An 18899-nucleotide genomic window follows, 5' to 3' on the forward strand; every position below is an offset into this window, starting at 1 on the left:
TATATTGCACTTTCGTGTGTCTGTGTGTGTGTGTGTGTATATTCACTACGTTAGGGGGACCAAATGTCCTCACAAGGATAGTGTTACCAGTAAATTTTGACCTTATGGGGACATTGTTTAGGTCCCCATGAGGATAAAAGCTTATAAATTATACAGAATGAAGTGTTTTGAAAATCTTAAAATGCCTGTTTGTGCAGAAGAAAAACCATTATGTCTATGGGATGAACCTATAATAATACTGTGAATACATTTATCATTGTTTCTATATCAGCAGAAAGCACTGTTTAGTTATCAATACATCACTGTTCAACGGCTTAGTTTGACAGAATGGTATTAAATGGAAATAACAACAGTTTGGTAAACAGACATCAGTGTCACTGATAAATAATTTGGTACTATTGCTCCTTCCAAACATTTAAGTGCAAACAGACACAAATTTAAGATTTATGTACTTGCATTGCATATAAAATGTTCATTCGTTTGGATTACTAACATAAACTAAATGTGATGCATATTTATTAGTCATGCATAGCTGAAACCAGCATTGATAACAGATTTCTGTAATAATATTATTAAAATGAGTGTGTATTCAATACACAATAACACCGAATGTCCAATGTAGAGCAGAAAACATGATGGGGACCGTCTAAAAAGTAATTTTTTTCATTGTGTGCAAACACACAACAACTTTGTAGCCAATTACAGATGTCCCAGCAACTATCACTCACATTATGCCTTCTAATGCTATAGATTTTCCCTTAGCAACAATAAAAATTGCATTATAATGATGTTTTTTGAAAAGATGTTTAGGAAACGAAAAATAATGAACATGTACATGAACTGTAAATCGGTAACAATCCAGTGGAAAGTGGAAAATCACCTGAACATAGTTAATCGCTTCATTTTACAACTGTTTTTATTTATATCTTTGCTTCAAAATGAAAAAGACCTGTGTTGGTTTGCTATGGTTTTAACAATGACACATGCTTTATTTCAATAGGTTTTGAAAGCAGGGGATGATTGCTCCAAAGCAAGATAGAGCATCTTGACTGGAGCCTACAGAACATACTACAGCCTGTGTCTTTCTGTTTTATTCACCTGTTTTTCTGGTATTCAGTGTGATAAAGAGTGTAGCAGTGTTCTCCAGCTGTTGAATGAAAAGAATGGCTAAACTATCTTTTAGGTTTTCCTGTTGTATGACACGTTCATTTAACATTTAACTCTCACAATATCACAATTCAAGTGCATCGGATGATGTTTACAGTCCTGCATAAATATCACTGTCCATAGTGCTGAATACATCAGATTATTCACAAGTACTCAGAAAACATGACAGCAAACAGGATGTTGATTTTGGGTGAACAGAACAAATTTTCTCACTCATAGGTTTCTTTTAAGAAATGAAGATCCTTGGATCCTTCAATCCCCCCGTTTTCAATGTGAATATCAAGGTTCACATGCTCTTATCTGAGGCCTGTGGTAACTTGACATTTTTATGCAAAGTTTGTTTGATGAGAGGGTGATGTGTAAATTAGTTCTGGGAAAGACAGACACAGCCAGTGTGTATGAAAGATTAACACATATACACAAACCATTTAAAATTTCTCCAAAATCAATTTCACATTCCTAAAAAATCACTCTCATACACTTAAAAAACTTCCCAGAACACTTTAGAATCGTCCTAAACAGATTGTTGTTTTCATTCATATCATGCAAATTACAAATCATGCAAATGATTTTCTCAAAACACTGTGAACAAAACTCTGAAATGTTTCATGAGTTAATACAACTAACCAGTGTAATATTGCTTCTTTCAATATCTGAAGAAAAAAAAACAGTTGTAGCTCCTTTTATTGGTTTTATACAAATCACAAACATTGACGTACCATTTGTGCAAACACAACAAACAAAACTATATCATCAAATATCACAAATTAATAACTGCTCACTTAAAAACAGACAACAAAGGAAATGCAGTTTTCCTAATTATTTACACATTTATCTCAATTGCCTAAAAAGGGAAAAATATACAAAGAGCAATAAAAAAATATGTAAAGTGTTGATAAGTAGAGTGGAGGCCACTGGTGTAGTGTAAAGAGCACGAGGAGAAACTGTAACAAGACATGGACAGAGAAGAAGTGGACAGCGGGGTGGAAGGAGAGATACACACACACACTTCAAATGAAAGCAGTTACACTAACTGACCCTGTAAGAGATCACGGGCTCTCCGTAAGAGAAGCTGGGAAACAGATCTTAAGAGTTTGTCAGTGCACTTCTATATTTCTGTGTAAATATTGTAGTGTGGCGATGTTGAGAAGGGAGCTTGTCAAGCATGGATTCTACCTTCTCACATTTTCCCCCACAATGCAAGCACAGCAAGAATGTAGTGTGGATACAACCTAGCGCAGATGAAATTCTCTTCCAGTTGTAAAAGAAAGGCAAGTTCAATAATTCAGCATAATTCATGTACAAAAGCAAACACACACACATTTACATTTACACGATATATACAAAACAAAACTTTGCAATAAATGTATTTTCATTGGTGTATTTGTGCATCTACAGCTTAATATGTTTCAGTAGATTTGATGTTAATATTTACTTTTAATAAACGCTTTACTAGAAAACACTGTATGGATGCGATACCCAGCTTACGGGGTGTTTTGACTTCAGTACAGTCGTGTTCAACAGTTACGAGTCTGACAAAGCAAATGAATAAATATTCCATTGTAACAGACAAGATAAATACGATAAACACACCACTACAGTTAGAACTGATAACTGGAAAATGTTCATTAGAAAATTACAAAATGCACAGACATTCATTATTGTTTAAATGTTTTTAAAGTATTTGTTTCAACCATGTGAAATTTAATTTTAGAGTTCGTCCTAATAAACCTTGTCATGTTCTCTGATGACTTTATCAAGGAAAATGATGAAGAGGGAATACGTCAGACATTTTTATTCAGAAACATTAATTTCTCTAGTGTTTTAGGGCTGAGGCGAGTTCTTTTTTTTGACACAACTTCTCCCGCCTTTGAAAACACCCTTTCGCAAGGCACAGATGAAGCCGGGGTACATAAATACTTGACAGCAAGCCTATACAGATGAGGATATATAAGCTTCTGTCTCTCCCAGTACTGAAGGGGGTCCTCCGATCGCCCAATATTTGGTTCGGCAAGGTACCGCTGGACTTCCACAGCAGCGTCTGCTGTAACGCTGTGCCTTCTTCTGGACTCCATCACTCTGTCATCCAGGTGACGCCACAGTTTGTTACCTGAGAAGTATACACATACCTTGTTAGTGAGTGTAGTAGTTAATCCAAAATGACCTCAAAACCAAAAACTGAATCACCTGGGGTTACAAGTCCGGCCCCCCGTGATGCTGAAGGCGTGGGAACTATGGCAGCACACTCTGATGTGAGCCTTTTTATGGCCTCGCTGGCTTTTGTAGGACTTAAAAATCCCATGGCTTTGAACCTAGGGTCCAGCATTGTCGAGAGTGACATGATGCTCATAGACTGCAAGGTGTTGAGCTTCTCCCTTAACTGTCTTTTCAGATGCTCTCCCATTTGTCTTGCCACCGGAGATGCCACATCCGTCATCTCCTCCTGCAGATTTTCATCTAGCATTTTAAGCAGTGGCAGTACCTTAGAGCCAGAAACCCTCTTTTCTTCTGACAGCTCCGCAGTGGCGTCATTGAAGCCAGAGAGCAGCGCAAGGCACGCGCTCACGGAGGAGAATTCATCCGAGCTCAGTGGGGGTATCTCGGTGGCCAGACTGGCCAAAGCTGCCCCCACCGGCTCTCTGAGCTCCACCAGACGGCGCAGCATCTCAAAGGTGCTGTTCCAGCGGGCCTCCGCCTCCTGAACGAGCTTCAGCGTAGGCCTTCCCATCTGCTGCTGCAGCTGAGCAAGCTTTTCCTTTAAAGAGAAGAGCAGCTGTTCATTTTATAAAACGGAGAGTTCCGGTCCCTGATTCTGATTGGCCGAGCCGCGTTCGGAACTTTTGTGAATCACTCTACAATGTAACACACGCCTTTGTTTACTTCTGTGTGTTGCTCGGCAACCACTTTGTTGCAACTGATTCTGAGGAACTACATTGTTTGGTGGAAGAATACTGTTTTTATTAATATCATTACACTTTATTTGCTCGGTTTTATTCTGTGAAACCTTACTACGTCTATGGAATAACAGTTTTATAAAAGCAATAAACCCCAAGAAGCCGTGGTTTACGGTGAATTTATAACAGGTGTTATAGGGGTGTTAAACCACAGCTTCTTGGGGTTTATTGTCACAGCAGTAGTAACACAAGCAGAAAAGTTAATGTACTCAAAGAGCACACCTTAGCAGTGGTGCTGCTTCTGAAGAATCCCACGAGCTTCCTCGCCTTGGCCCGAATATCAGCGAGCGCCGAGGTCTGCTCAAGAGCCTTTTTAACGATCAGGTTCAGAGTGTGTGCAATGCAGACCGTGTGCCGGAGCCTCAGTTCCCTTCCGCAGGCGATCATATCAGCAGCTCCATCTGTAACCAGGCAGGTTACACTGTGGGTTATCCCCCACTCCTCCATGAGGGAGGCTTTCACCTGAGCTAAATCTTCAGCAGTGTGTGTCTGGGGAAATGTGAGCACTCCTAACAAAACTGAGTTGAGACAGGTGTTGCTGTCCACGTAGTGGCAAGCTACAGCCAGACAGGCATCCGTGTTGATAGACGTCCACATGTCAGACGTCAGGCTCACTGCGGACACCTTCTTCACTTCCGCTTTGGCCTTCTCCTTGGACTCGGCATATTTCGCCTCCACCATGGCCTTTACAGCCTAAAGCACAGAAATAGATGACTTAGCAATGCAATATTGCAATACTCTTTTGCTTAATGCATGGAGCGATACACACCCGCCTTGTGGGAAGAACATAGCTCGGGTCTAGTTTCTGAACAAAGTCCCTAAATCCCACATCCTCTACAATACTAAACGGCTGCGTGTCCTTCACAATCATCGTGACCAGGGCCTCATCCAGCTCTTGTTTTCTGGCGGCTAGAAAAACAAAGAGAAGCTGTGTGAATAACGTGTTTACTTTCATTTGCATGATTTACAAAACTCAGGATGGAAAAGATGTACACACCTTGGCTGTGCCCACATTCATTTCCCTCCTTGTTCTCATGCAATGCACGGTAATGCCTTATCATAGAGGAAGTGTTATTATTGTACCCCAGTACCTTAGAGCACAACATACACTTCACCTTTGAATAAAAGAAATCGTCAGAACTAATGCAATGCATTGGTAATAATGTACGTTTGTGTGCATGTATGTACAGTATGCCTACCTTATTAAAAGAAATCTGATCAAAGTATTCCCATACAGGGGAAGTCTTCCTCTTTTTTGCTGGCTCCAAAGAAACGACAAGCAAAAATATCAAATAAGCTACACTATCACAACCACGTTTATACACGTATTAGCTGACTTAACACACCACATTTATTGTTTTTATTTATTGTAAAAGCAGCTTTGAAAAGAGAAAAATCTGAAGTTTCTCGTAGGAACATGGCACATACTGTAATAACGTCTGTAACTCATAACCAGAGGATAAAAACAATCCCAGCACAGACTGGGCAATTAGGGGAAGTCATTAATGATGCTGAATCTAACCTGTTTGGGGCTCCGCCTCCTTGGTTTTGTATTCTTCTGGATCACTGGTGTCTTCTCTCTCCTCTTTAATGAACTCCATCTTTTCAGTACTGCTTCATGGAGAATGTGATGTGACAGGAGCTAGACCTCTTTAATGCCTGGATTCACTTATTTCTCTAATTAACTCCATGTTTATGATATCATGTTACTTATATCTCTGCTGTTTCAGCTGGAGTTTTTCATACTGGTTTGCTCACTGTGTGATGTGATGAGACTAATTACCTGAAATAAATAAATGCAGAATAAATCTTTCTATTACTCGTGTGTGGATACGCTTTACTTTATCATTTATACATAACAGCAGTGCAATCATTCTACTTTCATTCCAGCACTGGTGCCTTTTTAACGCGCATTATTATAGAGTAATTACTTACTGCTATGCTGCAGAGCATTTGTAAAAACTTTAAATCCATCTGAGCGCTCTGACGGGGTCGAAACAATAAACAACAAACCTCGAGGGCGAATTATTATGACGCCACAACACACATCAAAATAAAAGTCTTTTCAGACGGTTACGGGATAATAATAATAACAACAATGTAAATTAACACATTTTTCATTTTCAATACCCAAAAAATATATTTTTAATTATACTTAAATAAACAGTGTAAATATATTTTCTGAGTGGAAGCTCACTTGGTAGTGCATTTTCACATCGTTGGACGACTTGTTTATTTTAATATAAATTTCACCAAATAAAATTATCCCGTGGCGTATATTTCATTTTTAATATATAATGTGGAAACAGCATTTGAACAAGACTTTTATTTGAAAAAAAAAGTTTTTAAATCATTTAAGAACAAACACAAGAAAAATTATAAAGATAAAAGGAGATAAACCGAAAGACTGCATATTGCATAGTAATCGTTTATGACTAATTTTCTCATGATAACTCTGCTGCTGCCATTACATCCACAGACATGCTGCTGTGAGCATGTAAGAAATAACCTCCATTTATAACATACATGACATCACCCGCAGCAGATCTGTACAGGCGGAGCTGGGGAAGGTGGAGGGTTTCTGAAGACGCTGCAGCTGTTACAGCAAGCACTAGCTTGCCAAATGATATCCTTAGCTCCGCCCACTCCTATGAAGCGCAGCATAGACATAGAGTCTGTCTCCCTAAGCTCTCAAAATACTATATATATATATATATGTGTGTGTGTGTGTGTGTGTGTGTGTGTGTTGTGTGTGTGCGTATGCATATGTTGTAATAAACTTAAATATATTGTTTCTATTAATACAACAAATAACCTTAAATGAATAGTTTTATATTTATCCTTTGTATTTAATTTGTCATATGATCTTTACTTCTTTCCCTCACTGAAGTTTACAGTCTTAATTTGTCATTTGCAGTGCATCATGGGATTTTAGTTCTTTCCCTCACTGAAGTTTACAGTCTTGTACGTTTGTCTTTTTGTCCGATTTTCATTTACTTTTTCACTTAAAATCAAAGTTTCTCATGTTGTGGTTCTCCTTGTAGCTAGTTGGTTTGGTCCATGGCTAATAGCGCTTTAACATTGGGTGTTTTAAAAATCCCTTTGGAAAAATGAATGGGGAAAATACTTCTGGAACCAACAGCGCTTGACCAGTGGTTAACCAGAAAAATGAAAAATGGCACTTCATGCATAATCTCAGCAGCTTATAAATTCATAAACTCTGAGAAAGATGTTATATTTCATTAGTTCAGTATTTGTTTTTGGTTTGCATTGACCTCAGGGACTCTGGACACTGTTAAAGGAAAACATCTCTGTCCAGCCTCTAAATATTATACTTATTTTCATCTTCTGTTAATACATTACAGACATAATTCTTGTAAAGTGGAGTTTGTCCCATATAAACGTTTAGTTTTAGGCTGCTTAAAAACTGCCATGTGAAAATATAACTACCAATGAATTCACTGACATAAAGAATAAAACCTCATTTGCATAATAATAATAATAATAATAATAATAATAATAATAATAATAATAATAATAAAAATAATGGAGATGTCTATCACAAGTTATTAATTTCATTACTACAAAACGCAATTTTTTATTATAGCCTACTGAAAAACGTGTGTATATTTATTATGTGTAGCCTCGCTGGACGACGTGTATTTAAATATTAATTTCACCAAATAAAATGATCATGTCACGTTTATTTCATGAGGGAACAGCGCATGAACAGGACTTTTATTTTGATTTGTGCTGACGTCATAACGCTGCGCCAGTGAGAGGTGTGTGGAATTGAACCCATCAGTGTTTAAGGTGTTTAAATCGATGATTTCCCACAGAATATTGCAGATTAGGGTGCAGTGTTGAATGTAATGTTGTATGTGCATGTCGCAACATGAATGATACATGCTGCAGAAAGACTTGCTTTGTGTTTATTTATATTCCCAGTTCATTATTCTCATCATCTTCAACATGAGATCTGCGAGACACATGATGTTATAAACATGGAGTTTATTAAAGAAGAAAGTGAAGAAATAAGAATTCCAGACCCATGCAGAGTCAAAGATGAAGATACGGAGATGAAAATAGGTGGGTTTCGTTCTAATTAATTACACAGATTTACCTATAAAGTAATTAATCATATTTTTGATAATGTTTACAGTAATATAAACTGAGATTAGAGGAATTGAGTCAGTGAGCTCAGTGTTTTCCATGATGAGATGAAACACATTTCCTCTAAAAAAAAAATTATATCACAACACTCAAGTTAAAATTAAAAATAAAAAAAATAAAAATACATAAATAGGTGTTTAAAATGTTACATGCAAAAAAATAAATAAACAAATAACAAACAAATTGTTTCTTTTTAAGAGTTGGTTTCTGTGTCCTGTGTGCAACATTAAGGTACAGTTCCCTTGAATGGATCCAAAAATTATCATCAACTCACCAAAATGTCATTCCGTGTCATATCTGAAAATAAATATCTGAAAGAAAGCTGAGAGATTCTTGCCTCTCCATTAAAAGGCTATTCCACCCAAATGTACACTTCAGAATGTTTATAAAGCAATTATAAATGTAATCTGTATGAATCGAGCTGTTTATTCCAAGTCTTCCGAGAATACACAATCATTTTAAACTCAAACAAACTCAATCAAACGTACCTGACATGCGAGAAACCTCATTGGTTCTTGTGTAGCTCAGATTTCCTTGTGACAACAACACTAACAGCAAAATACACAATCAGTCTTTAGTAGTTTAATATCTGGTGCTTCGTGGCCTTAAAATGGGCATCTATTTTTGTGTTTCACATTGACCTTATAATATGTTTATTTTAGACTTGATGCTGCTGAAAGAAGAAAGCCAAGAATTGAATAAAGTGGAGAAACATCATGATTCCACCAGTGGAGAAAAACCCTTTAGTTGCACAGAGACAGAAAAGAACTGTTCAGAAACTCAGAAAACAAGATCTAGAAGTGCATTCACCTGTCATCAATGTGGGAAGAGTTTCTCGCGGGAAAAACACTTTCGTAGCCACAAGAGAACTCATACAGGAGAGATCCCTTTCAGCTGCCAGCAGTGCGGAAGAAGCTTCCAGAGTGAAGGACACCTTCGTATCCACACGAGAACTCACACCGGAGAGCGACCGTTCCTCTGCCCTCAGTGTGGAAAGAGTTTCTCACACAAGGGGAACCTCAAGTGTCACATACGACTCCACACTGGAGAGACGCCGTACACGTGTGGTCAGTGTGGAAAGAGCTTCGCTCAGCAAAGACAGCTCAAGAGTCATTTGCAGCTTTACTGTGGAGACGTTCTGCAGTGTTCGGAGTGTGGAAAGACGTTTGCAGACAAGATCAACTTCTTCAACCATCTGCGCATTCACCCCGGAGAACGGCTGTTTAACTGCGACCGCTGTAGTAAAAGGTTTCTTTCGCTGTCTCACTTAGAGATACACATGAAAAGTCACACTGACGAGAAAACGCATTTGTGTTCTTTGAGCGGAAAGGGTTTTAAATGGCTCGGCAGTCTGAAATCACACCAGAAGACGCATGCTGGTGTTAATGCGTGTGTCAGAGCGAGCCACTTGAGACATCAGCAACAACAAGTCCATACTGGAGAAAACACAGATGAGGAATCACAGAGCACCGAGACTTCCTCAGAAACACAAGAAGGAGTGTCTGCTGGAGAGGAGCTGTACGGATGCTCTTCATGTGGGAGGAATTTCAGCACATCAATTTTTCTATTGGCTCATAAAAAAAGGCACTGTCAGAAGTAGCCAAAATAACAACTAGTTTCCAAATTAACAGTAATTTGATGTAAATTCTGCATAGAAAGCTTGAAAGAGGTCACAATATTAGTTCAGAAAACCGTATGGCTTTGCAATAACAATGTTTGAAGGGATGTTTTTTATTCATGTTGGATTGTGGACTAGCATTAATATGAAATTAATTATAGGCAAGGTTAATTACGTTGCACATCTTATACTCATTAGTAACAGACATTCAAAACAATGTAAAAACACTAAAAAGCCTTACGTTACCGAATGAAATGTCGACCCTGGAAGTGTTTCAGGACTGTGAGGCTTTGGGGATGTTGATGGAGGAGATCTACTCTGTCTGTGTTTTGATCACCGTTCTGAATCCCATACGAAATCTACTCTGTCTGTGTTTTGATCACCGTTCTGAATCCCATATGGATGTAGTTTTTGACAAAAACATGACTTTCTCAGCTTTTTGTTCATAATGTTGCATTTTTATGAAACTTACCCACATCTAAGTGTTGATAAAAAAGAATGCATGAAGCTTGAATAAAACTGTTTGTTTGTCTTTCTTTTGACATATTGCATGTTCAGATATTCATACAACAAAGTATTCTGGGGGCCGAGGAATTTTTTTGAAAATTATTGAAAATGTTGGCGGTGACTGGCAACTTAAAAAACAAAACAAGAAGAACATTAGTGGTTTTGATAAAATTGATCTTTTGTTTAAACAATAGTGTGTTTTATTTTATTGTAGGTAGCTTTTGTATCTGTTTGTTTTCTTCTTCTTCCGCTCTTAAATCTTTGGCAGCCCATAGAACCTCTTGCAGGAAAGTTATGAAATTTGGCACACAGCTTTAACCGTAACTCGACATTAACCATAGCAAGTTTGGAGTCTCTAACGCAAACCCTCTAGCACCACCAACAGGTCAAATTCGCACTCATGTTTATGCTAATTACTTTTGTTGATTCTTTGGCGCATGTGGAGCTGAAAACATCCTAGGGCTGTCAAATGATTAATCACGATTAATCACATTCAAAATAAAGTTTTGTTTACATATAGTGGTATGTGTACAGGGTAGTATTTATTACTGTAATATATAAATACACACACATAAACTTATATATTTAGAAAATATTTACATGTATATACATTTTTATATTTATATTCTTATATTTTATATTATATATAAATATATTTAATATATAAACATAACATATTCTTCTTAAATATATACATGCATGTGTGTGTATTTATATATAAATAAAAAATATACACAGTATACACACATATATTATGTAAAACAAAACTTTATTTTTGGTACATAGCTACAGGTCAAGTTTCAGCACAGCACCACATTTTTCCTTGATTCTTTGGCTCATGTGGAGCTGAAAACATACCAAAATTTAAATAGCTACAGGTCAAGTTTCAGCACAGCACCACCTAGTGGTCAGGAAATATGAAAAATGGCTTAGTGCTTATAACTTCTAAATGGTTTGGGCAAAAATCACAGTATTGGACTCTTTAGATTTGGTGCAGCATACCGAGTCAAACTATCCAATTTTGATTTTTGTCATATAATAGCATATTTTACTAAAACACATTAACGTATCGTCAGAAACTTGTGTCATTGGCTCCATGCTCTGGAGGTACACAAAATAAAACAAACAAACAGAATCTTATATAATAATATACTAATATTGCTTAAAATGTTAAATGTATGCTTTTTGGAGTATATTTCCTCTACTCAACTATTCACAATAAAAAAAGTAAAAAAAAATTATTTATATATATATATATTTTTTTTTTTTTTTTTTTTTTTCGTAAGTCACAGTTTTTTTTTTGTACCAGGGGTGCACAAACAATTGCATGCCACTGTGTCTCATAATCACTAAGATAAGCAGGACGAGGGCCAGATAAGATACTTTGATGTCGTAAGTCACAGTGACGTGATGCTGTTGTTTGCTGACAATCTTATACCGACATAAGATAACCCTTGCACATGTATTTTGTTATTAAAAGATACTGTAATCGTTGATAAGTTTAATAAAAGGAATTTAATGCAACAAAAAAAAATGCGTAAGCCAAGTCAGTTTTCCATACAAAGCTCTTCATATACAATGGGAATGTGCATTGCTTCAAAGCTTTACACAAAATACTGAAGAAATATCTACCATAGGTCACCATTGAGCATCATAACAAATTACTTAATACATATTCGTTATCACATAAACAAAAAAACCAACACAAAATCAATCACAACATAACATAACAGAAGTAAAGAAAAAAAGCCTGGTTTCTCCCAAAGTTATGTGTTGTTCAAAGGGGTTTCTTTCTACACTGAGGGCATATTAAAAGGTGCAGTATATTATATTTTGCAGTCCAAATTTAAAATATTGTTTCTCCCGTATACTACAGTACTGGGAATACTGGCAGGGAACACGAAACACATTTCAAAGTAACTGGTAATGTGAATTAGCATGTCTCCTAAATATCTGCAAACATATTATTAGGGCTGGTAGGGCTGCACGATTAATCGCATGCATTTGTCATGCGTCAATAAATCGATGCATTCGTGAATCGATTCTGAGATTTTCGGAATGCATCGTGATTCTCTCTCGAATCGATTCTGAGCTTAGTTTTTAACAGCAGATGGCACTCTATGCTATTTAACAACAAGCAATTAAAAAAAATTACACACACACCGTCTATTACGCGAAATTAATGTAAACACAGCCCACTGTGAACATCCTTGTAATTCGCTTCAACCTTTTCTAACTTTATGAATGATTAGTAAGTGGTGCGTGTGTAAGCAACTGGAAGCAAGCAGAATTCAGCGATTTCTAAAGCACACAGCGCCATCTTAGCTCGGAATCGATTCAAGAGAGAATCGCAAGACCTTCAGAAAATCTCAGAAAATTTCTCGATTTATAGTCCCAGCCCTACATAATATAGTATTGTTTTACTTCAGTACCTACAGTGCGTTTAAGGACTCTCCTCAAAGTGAGTTTCTACATGACTCTGAAGGATTGCTTGACGACTGAAACTCTTTTCACACAAAGGACACGCGTAAGGCTTTTCTCCAGAGCGCATTCTTATCCGACTCTCAACGTCTACATTATTAGTAAGTTTCTTCTCAGTTAGATGGTTTGTGAAAGCGTCCTCCTCAGCGTGAGTTCTCGTGTGCCCCTTAAGGCTTGCTTTATGTGTGAAACGCTTCCCACACTGTTGGCACGCGTAAGGCTTCTCTCCGGTGTGGATCCTCAGGTGCTCATTAAGGTGTCCTCGATGAATGAAGTTCTTTTTGCAGTGATGGCATGTGAATGGTCGGTCTACAATGTGAAGTCTTACGTGATCATTAAGGAGCGCTTGTTGAACTAAACTCTGTCCGCTCTGATGGCATGCGAGGTTGAAGGCAGAGTGAGTTCTCAGGTGAACATTCAGGTGTCCTCTTTGATTGAAACACTTTCCACACCGATTGCACGAGTAAAGGTTGTCTTTAGAGTGAGTTTTAACGTGACACTTAAACTTTTTGTGACACGTGAACGTTTTTCCACACTGAGGGCAAGTTAAAGGGTTCTCTTCGGTGTGAATCTTTCTGTGAATCTGAAGTTTTCTTTTATAGGCGAAACTCTTCCCGCACTCGCCGCAAGTGAAAAGCCCTTCAGTGTGGATTCTCATGTGCCACTTCAGGCTTCCTTTATGCGTGAAGCTCTTTCCACACTGATGGCACACAAACGGTTTCTCTCCGGTGTGAATCATTAAGTGAACATTAAAGTATCCTTTATGGCTGAAACTCTTTCCACACAGATGACACGTGAACGGCTTCTCTCCAGTGTGAACTCTTAAGTGAATATTAAGGTTTCCTTTATGACTGAAACCCCTTCCACACTGATGGCACGTGAACGGATTCTCTTCAGGATGCTTGAGAGTTTCTTCGGTGTGAGACCTCATGTGCCACGAGAGGCTTGCTTGACGTGTGAAACACTTTCCACAGTGAGTGCATGTGTACGGCTTCTCTCCGGTGTGGATCCGTAAGTGATTGTTAAGATGTCCTCTGTGAAGAAACCTCTGTCCACACTGAGGACACTTGAAGGGTTTCTCTCCGGAGTGAATCCTCGTGTGGATATTAAGCCGCCCTTTATGACTGAAGCTCTTTCCGCACTGATGGCACGAGAAAGACCGCTTTCTGGTATGATTTTTAATGTGATCTTTAGTTTGTGAAAGATTTTCAGACTGACAGACAATTAAAGGTTTTTCTTCAGCTGTCTGGAAATGATTGTTCTCAGATTCATTCAGTTCTTTACTCTCCTCTTTCACTTCCATCAGGCCTACGATTAACGATAAATTGAGAAAATTCAGAAAGGGCAAATCAAAAAGTCAAGCCCAAATTAAAAAACAGATCAAGGAACCTCTGTGTTGTGTTTTGTTTTAATGGGATGTTTAGTGTGCTAGAAGTTCATTCTGTCATTATTTCTCATTTTTGATACACTTTCAAATGGTATTTTTTCTGTCAAATCAGTAATATGGACAATAAATCAAATCACAAGATTTAATAAACTTGCCAAAAAAATTAATAGATCTTTTCAAATGTATTCCTTTAATTAACTAAACTGTTGGTTTTATAAAAAGTAAGTGTATTTGTATGATAGCACTAACCATAAAGTGACTTTACTGGGGTAATCAAAATAGCCTAATAAAATTTGTCTGTGCTTTTGTTTTATTTTATTATAAATTTTTTTAGTTTATTTAATTTTTATTTAGTAAAATGCATTATTTTTGTTTTTAGACTGTACTCTTACAATGTTAAAATGCAATGTGACTGTGATTTTAACCTTTTTTTGCACATACCGGTAATATATAGAATTGCCTACTACATGGTTAAATTCCATTTTTTTTATATTACAGCCTTTAATATGAACATTGTGTCATTGGACGACATTGTTACTGTATTCCAAATAATATATATATTATAAATACAGATTTTTCTTTTATCCAAATAGAAAGCATAGCAAATACAGATATATGTCATAAAATATAAAGAAATGATTTTATTTATTTTTTGGGCCATATCAACCAGCCCTAGTTTAAAGAGCCAGGGGCGGATTTAGTGATTTATTTTTTGGGCCCTATATCATTTGCCAGCCCTAGATTAACCCTATAAACGTTATGCTGCTGCTGCACAATGGTGCCAGTGTTGTGTGTGGTGTTTGTTATGTACATGTTCTAATGGGATTCTTTAATGTGTTTGTTAATTTGGTTTTATTATTCATTAGACCACGAAATAGTTTGATTTACCGTCATTTTTAACATGGCAAACTAAATTATAAAATGATAAACCTCACAACACTTTATATTAGGAGTCAGAAGTAAAATAACCAAATATTTAATGGAATTTCCTCGAATACCAAACCATTCACTCCTCAGTACTCTCAACCATCACACTGTACAACCTTCCATATGATAATCATCTTTCACTCTGCAGGACTCTGCATCAGTCGAGTCTTCAGGCTCCCGTTTAATAAACTCCATGACATGAAGATGTCTCTTCTACTTTTCTCGAAGAGTTCTGTGTCACGTTTAAGATGATTGAATGGTTAATAGCAAGAAATAGAGAGCAAAGTAAATCAAAACAACACTTGCGTATTTTTGCGCCATTTACGAGAGACAGACTGTCAACACACAAAGCATTAATTTCACATTAACAACCAACGCGAAATTATCTAAGTAATAGAACCACGTGGGATACATTCGTTTAAAACAACTTAAACCGTGCTGAACGTTTTACACACCCTTAAACTCTGAACGGCTCGACACAAAAAACTCTCCTCAGTCGAGTAACAGCAGAGGGAGGAGTCCCGGCGCCGGCGTCATGACGTCACAGCTGTTCCGCGAGGCAAAATAAAAGTCCTCCGGCTATATTATATTACATGCGGTATCGATTCTAAACGAACTGTACTTTCTGTAAAGAAAATCTTAAATCAGTTGATCCTCTTTTTTTTAATGTTCAGTTTTTTTTAACCGAACCTGCTTTTACATTATTAATTGTATTTGTTACTTTTTCCGTTGTAATCATACATGTTTCAAATGCAATTGTTTTATTTGCAAAATGTTTAGAGTATACCTGTAGTATGTTTTTATACACTAATATAACTTAATGTACACTAAAATAAATAATTAATAAATTGCTTGTTGGATGATTGGTTCCTGGGGGCTGCACACGCTGATCATCAGCGCCCCCCTCCAGTTCCCAGGAGCCCTCCAAACGTGCGGCCAGGAAGGTTGCAATGCAGGAAGTTTACCAATGTTCATGGAAGGCACCTTTAACTGCCCGAAACCCTTCTGGTGCTTCCTCCGCCTTCACTGCCCTCGATGGCAGAGCGGCAAAAGGGTATGCTGGGATACCCCCAGTGGAGCGTTCTGTTGCGATGCAACTGTGTCCTCAGAGCGCCTCCACATGGCATGGTGGTCCCAAGCTTCCCTCCAACTTCCCTGTAAGTTCTCATCCACGCTTGTAGCCAAGGCTTACAGAGCTGCGGGTCAGGCCGCTTCTGCCCTGCACGCCATGGCCACCCTTCAGGTCTACCAGGCCAAGTAGCTCAAGGAGCTGCAAAGGGGCAAGGCTGACCAAGAGGTTTTGCAGGCGGAGCGCACTGCTACCGACCTCGCTCTCCAGGAAAACAAAGGTCACTGTACGGCTCAGCCACCTCAGCCTGCACGACCCCCATGTCACCCCCCCCACTCCTCCTCCACCACAGCACCACCACACAACCAGCCCACACGCCAGGACGACAGCGCACAAAATGGCCACACAACCCTTCCCCACCCCCAAACCTGCCAAATGTCAGGCCAAGCGGCGTACCAGCGCGTTCCTGAGATGGGGCGACCCAGAGTTGGGGATGTCAGCTATACAGTAGAAGGAAGCAACACCACCACCCCAACAGGACCAGGGCAAAGATAAAATTATTTGTTCTCGTTTTCTTGTTGTTCCGCCACTGGCCCCACGGTACCCAAACCTTCATTAAAAGAGTTGTTTCCTCTACCTCCGGGTCCCAAGAGGCCATGGATGACAGTTGGTGACGTGCATCCTTGCCGCTCTCGTCCCCCTCTTCCCTTCCCAGTTTCCACGCAGAGCCGGCTCGAGAACTCCGCCCCCGCTATGCCTCCCATGCCGTGACCATGTTGGCAAAGGGCGCAATAGAGCTGGTCCCTCCAGCCGACATGAAGTCCGTCTTCTACAGCCCCTACTTCATAGTACCCAAGAAAACAGGTGGGTTACGGCCAATCCTGGACTTGCGTGCCTTGAACTGAGCTCTTCACAGACTTCCGTTCAAGATGTTAATGCCCAAGCACATTTTCAAATGCATTCATTCGTTGGATTGGTTGTTTGAATCTAACAACCCCATTTTTCCTCGACACAGACCATTTCTTCGGTTTGCAAACAAACCACATCCACATCATTACAATGATCTACAATCATATCAGTACAAGTCTCCCCCATCTTTACGAAACTTTCTCACCGTGTCATAAACAAAACGAAAGTTGCGGAGGGAGCTCTGGCTCCTCTCATGGAACGAGGTATCCATATCCTCAACTACCTCGACGACTGGCTGATTCTAGCTCACTCTCGAGCACGGTTGTGCGAGCACAGGGATCTGGTGCTCAGACACCTCGCCCATCTGGGTCTTCTGGAAAAGAGCAAACTCTCCCCTGTGCAGAGGATCTCTTTTCTTGGTATGGAAATAGACTTGGTCGCCATGTTCGCGCAGTTTACGAACGAGTACGTGCAGTCACTGCTGACTTACAAATTCAAGGGCAAGAGAGCGGTTCCACTGAAACTATTTCAGAGGCTCCTGGGGCATATGGCATCTGCAGTAGCAGTCATACCGCTCAGTTTGCTTCAAATGAGACCACTTCAGCACTGGCTTCACGGCTGAGTCCCGACATGGGCATGGTAACAGGGCATGCTCCGAGTGACCGTCACTCCGGCCTGCCTCCGAACCTCCCCCCGGGGTTGGACCTCTTGTTTCTACGGGCTGACGTTCCCCTAGAACCAGTGTCCAGACATGTTGTTGTGTCAACAGATGCCTCTGCCACGGGCTGGGGTGCCATGTGCAACGGGCATGCTGCGTCAGGCTCCTGGACAGGACCCCGACTTCAGTGGCATGTCAACTGCCTTGAGTTGCTAGCTGTATGGCTTGCTCTGCACCGCTTCAGGGACCTGCTGAGGGACAAGCACGTTCTGGTCTGTACGGACAACACTGCATCCGTAGCGTACATCAACCGTTAGGGCACCCTTGGCACGGACGCTCTGGCGCACAGCTGGCCGCAGGGCCTGTGCAAATTTCCCCCAGTGAGCCTTCTTGCACAGACGTTGTGCAAGATCAGGGAGGACGAGGAGCAGGTTCTCATGGTTGTGCCTTATTGGCCCGGCCGGACCTGGTTCCCCGAACTTGTACTCCTCGCGAAATCCCTTCCCTGGCCTATCCCTCTGAGGAAGGACCTTCTTTCTCAGAGATGGGGGCACCCTCTGGCACCCGCGTCCCGATCTTTGGAACCTATATGTGTGGGTTCTGTACTGGTCACGGAAGGTTTAAGTACCTTGCCACCTCAGGTGGTAGCTACCATCACTTCGGCTAGGGCCTTGTCTACCAGACACGCCTATGCTTTGAAGTGGAACCTCTTCGTCACTTGGTGTTCTTCACGTCGTGAAAACCCCTGGAGATTCCCCGATCGGGTCAGTGCTTTCCTTTCTTCAGGAAGGGTTGGAACAAAGGCTGTCTCCTTCCACCCTGTAGGTCTATGTGGCTGCCATTTCGGCTCACCATGACCCTGTTGATGGTAAGTCTCTTGGGAAGCATGATCTGGTCATCAGGTTCCTGAGAGGGGCCAGGAGGCTCAATCTGCCTCTCCCTCATCAAGTTCCCTCTTGGGACCTCGCAGTGGTTCTATCTGCACTGCAGAGGGCTCCCTTCGAGTCCTTGCTCTCAGTAGAGTTAAAGTTTTTATCATTGAAAACTGC

The 18899-nt window shown here is 39.7% G+C and overlaps 3 protein-coding genes across 8 annotated transcripts; 1 reads left to right on the forward strand and 2 right to left on the reverse strand.

Moving 5' to 3' along the window:
• Positions 1 to 1833: 1833 nt before the first annotated feature.
• Positions 1834 to 6169, reverse strand: LOC109077593 (E3 SUMO-protein ligase ZBED1-like). Of its 5 annotated transcripts, XM_019093141.2 has the most exons (8): positions 6057 to 6169; positions 5644 to 5904; positions 5321 to 5379; positions 5119 to 5236; positions 4891 to 5030; positions 4344 to 4814; positions 3355 to 3922; positions 1834 to 3277 (listed from the first exon to the last, which is right to left on the reverse strand). In XM_019093141.2, the coding sequence occupies exons 2-8, from the start codon at positions 5720 to 5722 to the stop codon at positions 2952 to 2954; spliced, it is 1761 nt and encodes a 586-aa protein (XP_018948686.1). In that variant the 5' UTR covers positions 5723 to 5904; positions 6057 to 6169; the 3' UTR covers positions 1834 to 2951. The 5 variants fall into 5 exon arrangements, with proteins under 5 accessions (XP_018948686.1, XP_042625009.1, XP_042624981.1 ...); XM_042769075.1 differs by having other exon boundaries at positions 5119 to 5174; positions 5321 to 5383; positions 5644 to 6124; XM_042769047.1 differs by having other exon boundaries at positions 5321 to 5383; positions 5644 to 6124.
• Positions 6170 to 7853: 1684 nt separating this feature from the next.
• On the forward strand, positions 7854 to 10147 carry LOC109077583 (zinc finger protein 239-like). Of its 2 annotated transcripts, XM_042769092.1 has the most exons (3): positions 7854 to 7903; positions 8070 to 8210; positions 8957 to 10147. In XM_042769092.1, exons 2-3 carry the CDS (start codon positions 8126 to 8128, stop codon positions 9892 to 9894), a joined length of 1023 nt encoding a protein of 340 aa, XP_042625026.1. In that variant the 5' UTR covers positions 7854 to 7903; positions 8070 to 8125; the 3' UTR covers positions 9895 to 10147. The 2 variants fall into 2 exon arrangements, with proteins under 2 accessions (XP_042625026.1, XP_042625020.1); XM_042769086.1 differs by having other exon boundaries at positions 7864 to 8210.
• A 2715-nt stretch (positions 10148 to 12862) lies between these two features.
• LOC109094261 (gastrula zinc finger protein XlCGF67.1-like) lies at positions 12863 to 13558 on the reverse strand. The gene has a single exon (XM_042714055.1). It carries the CDS (start codon positions 13556 to 13558, stop codon positions 12863 to 12865), a length of 696 nt encoding a protein of 231 aa, XP_042569989.1.
• Positions 13559 to 18899: the final 5341 nt, after the last annotated feature.

Source organism: Cyprinus carpio, chromosome A2 (genome assembly GCF_018340385.1).
Source record: "Cyprinus carpio isolate SPL01 chromosome A2, ASM1834038v1, whole genome shotgun sequence".
In the NCBI taxonomy this organism is placed as follows: Eukaryota; Metazoa; Chordata; class Actinopteri; order Cypriniformes; family Cyprinidae; genus Cyprinus; species Cyprinus carpio.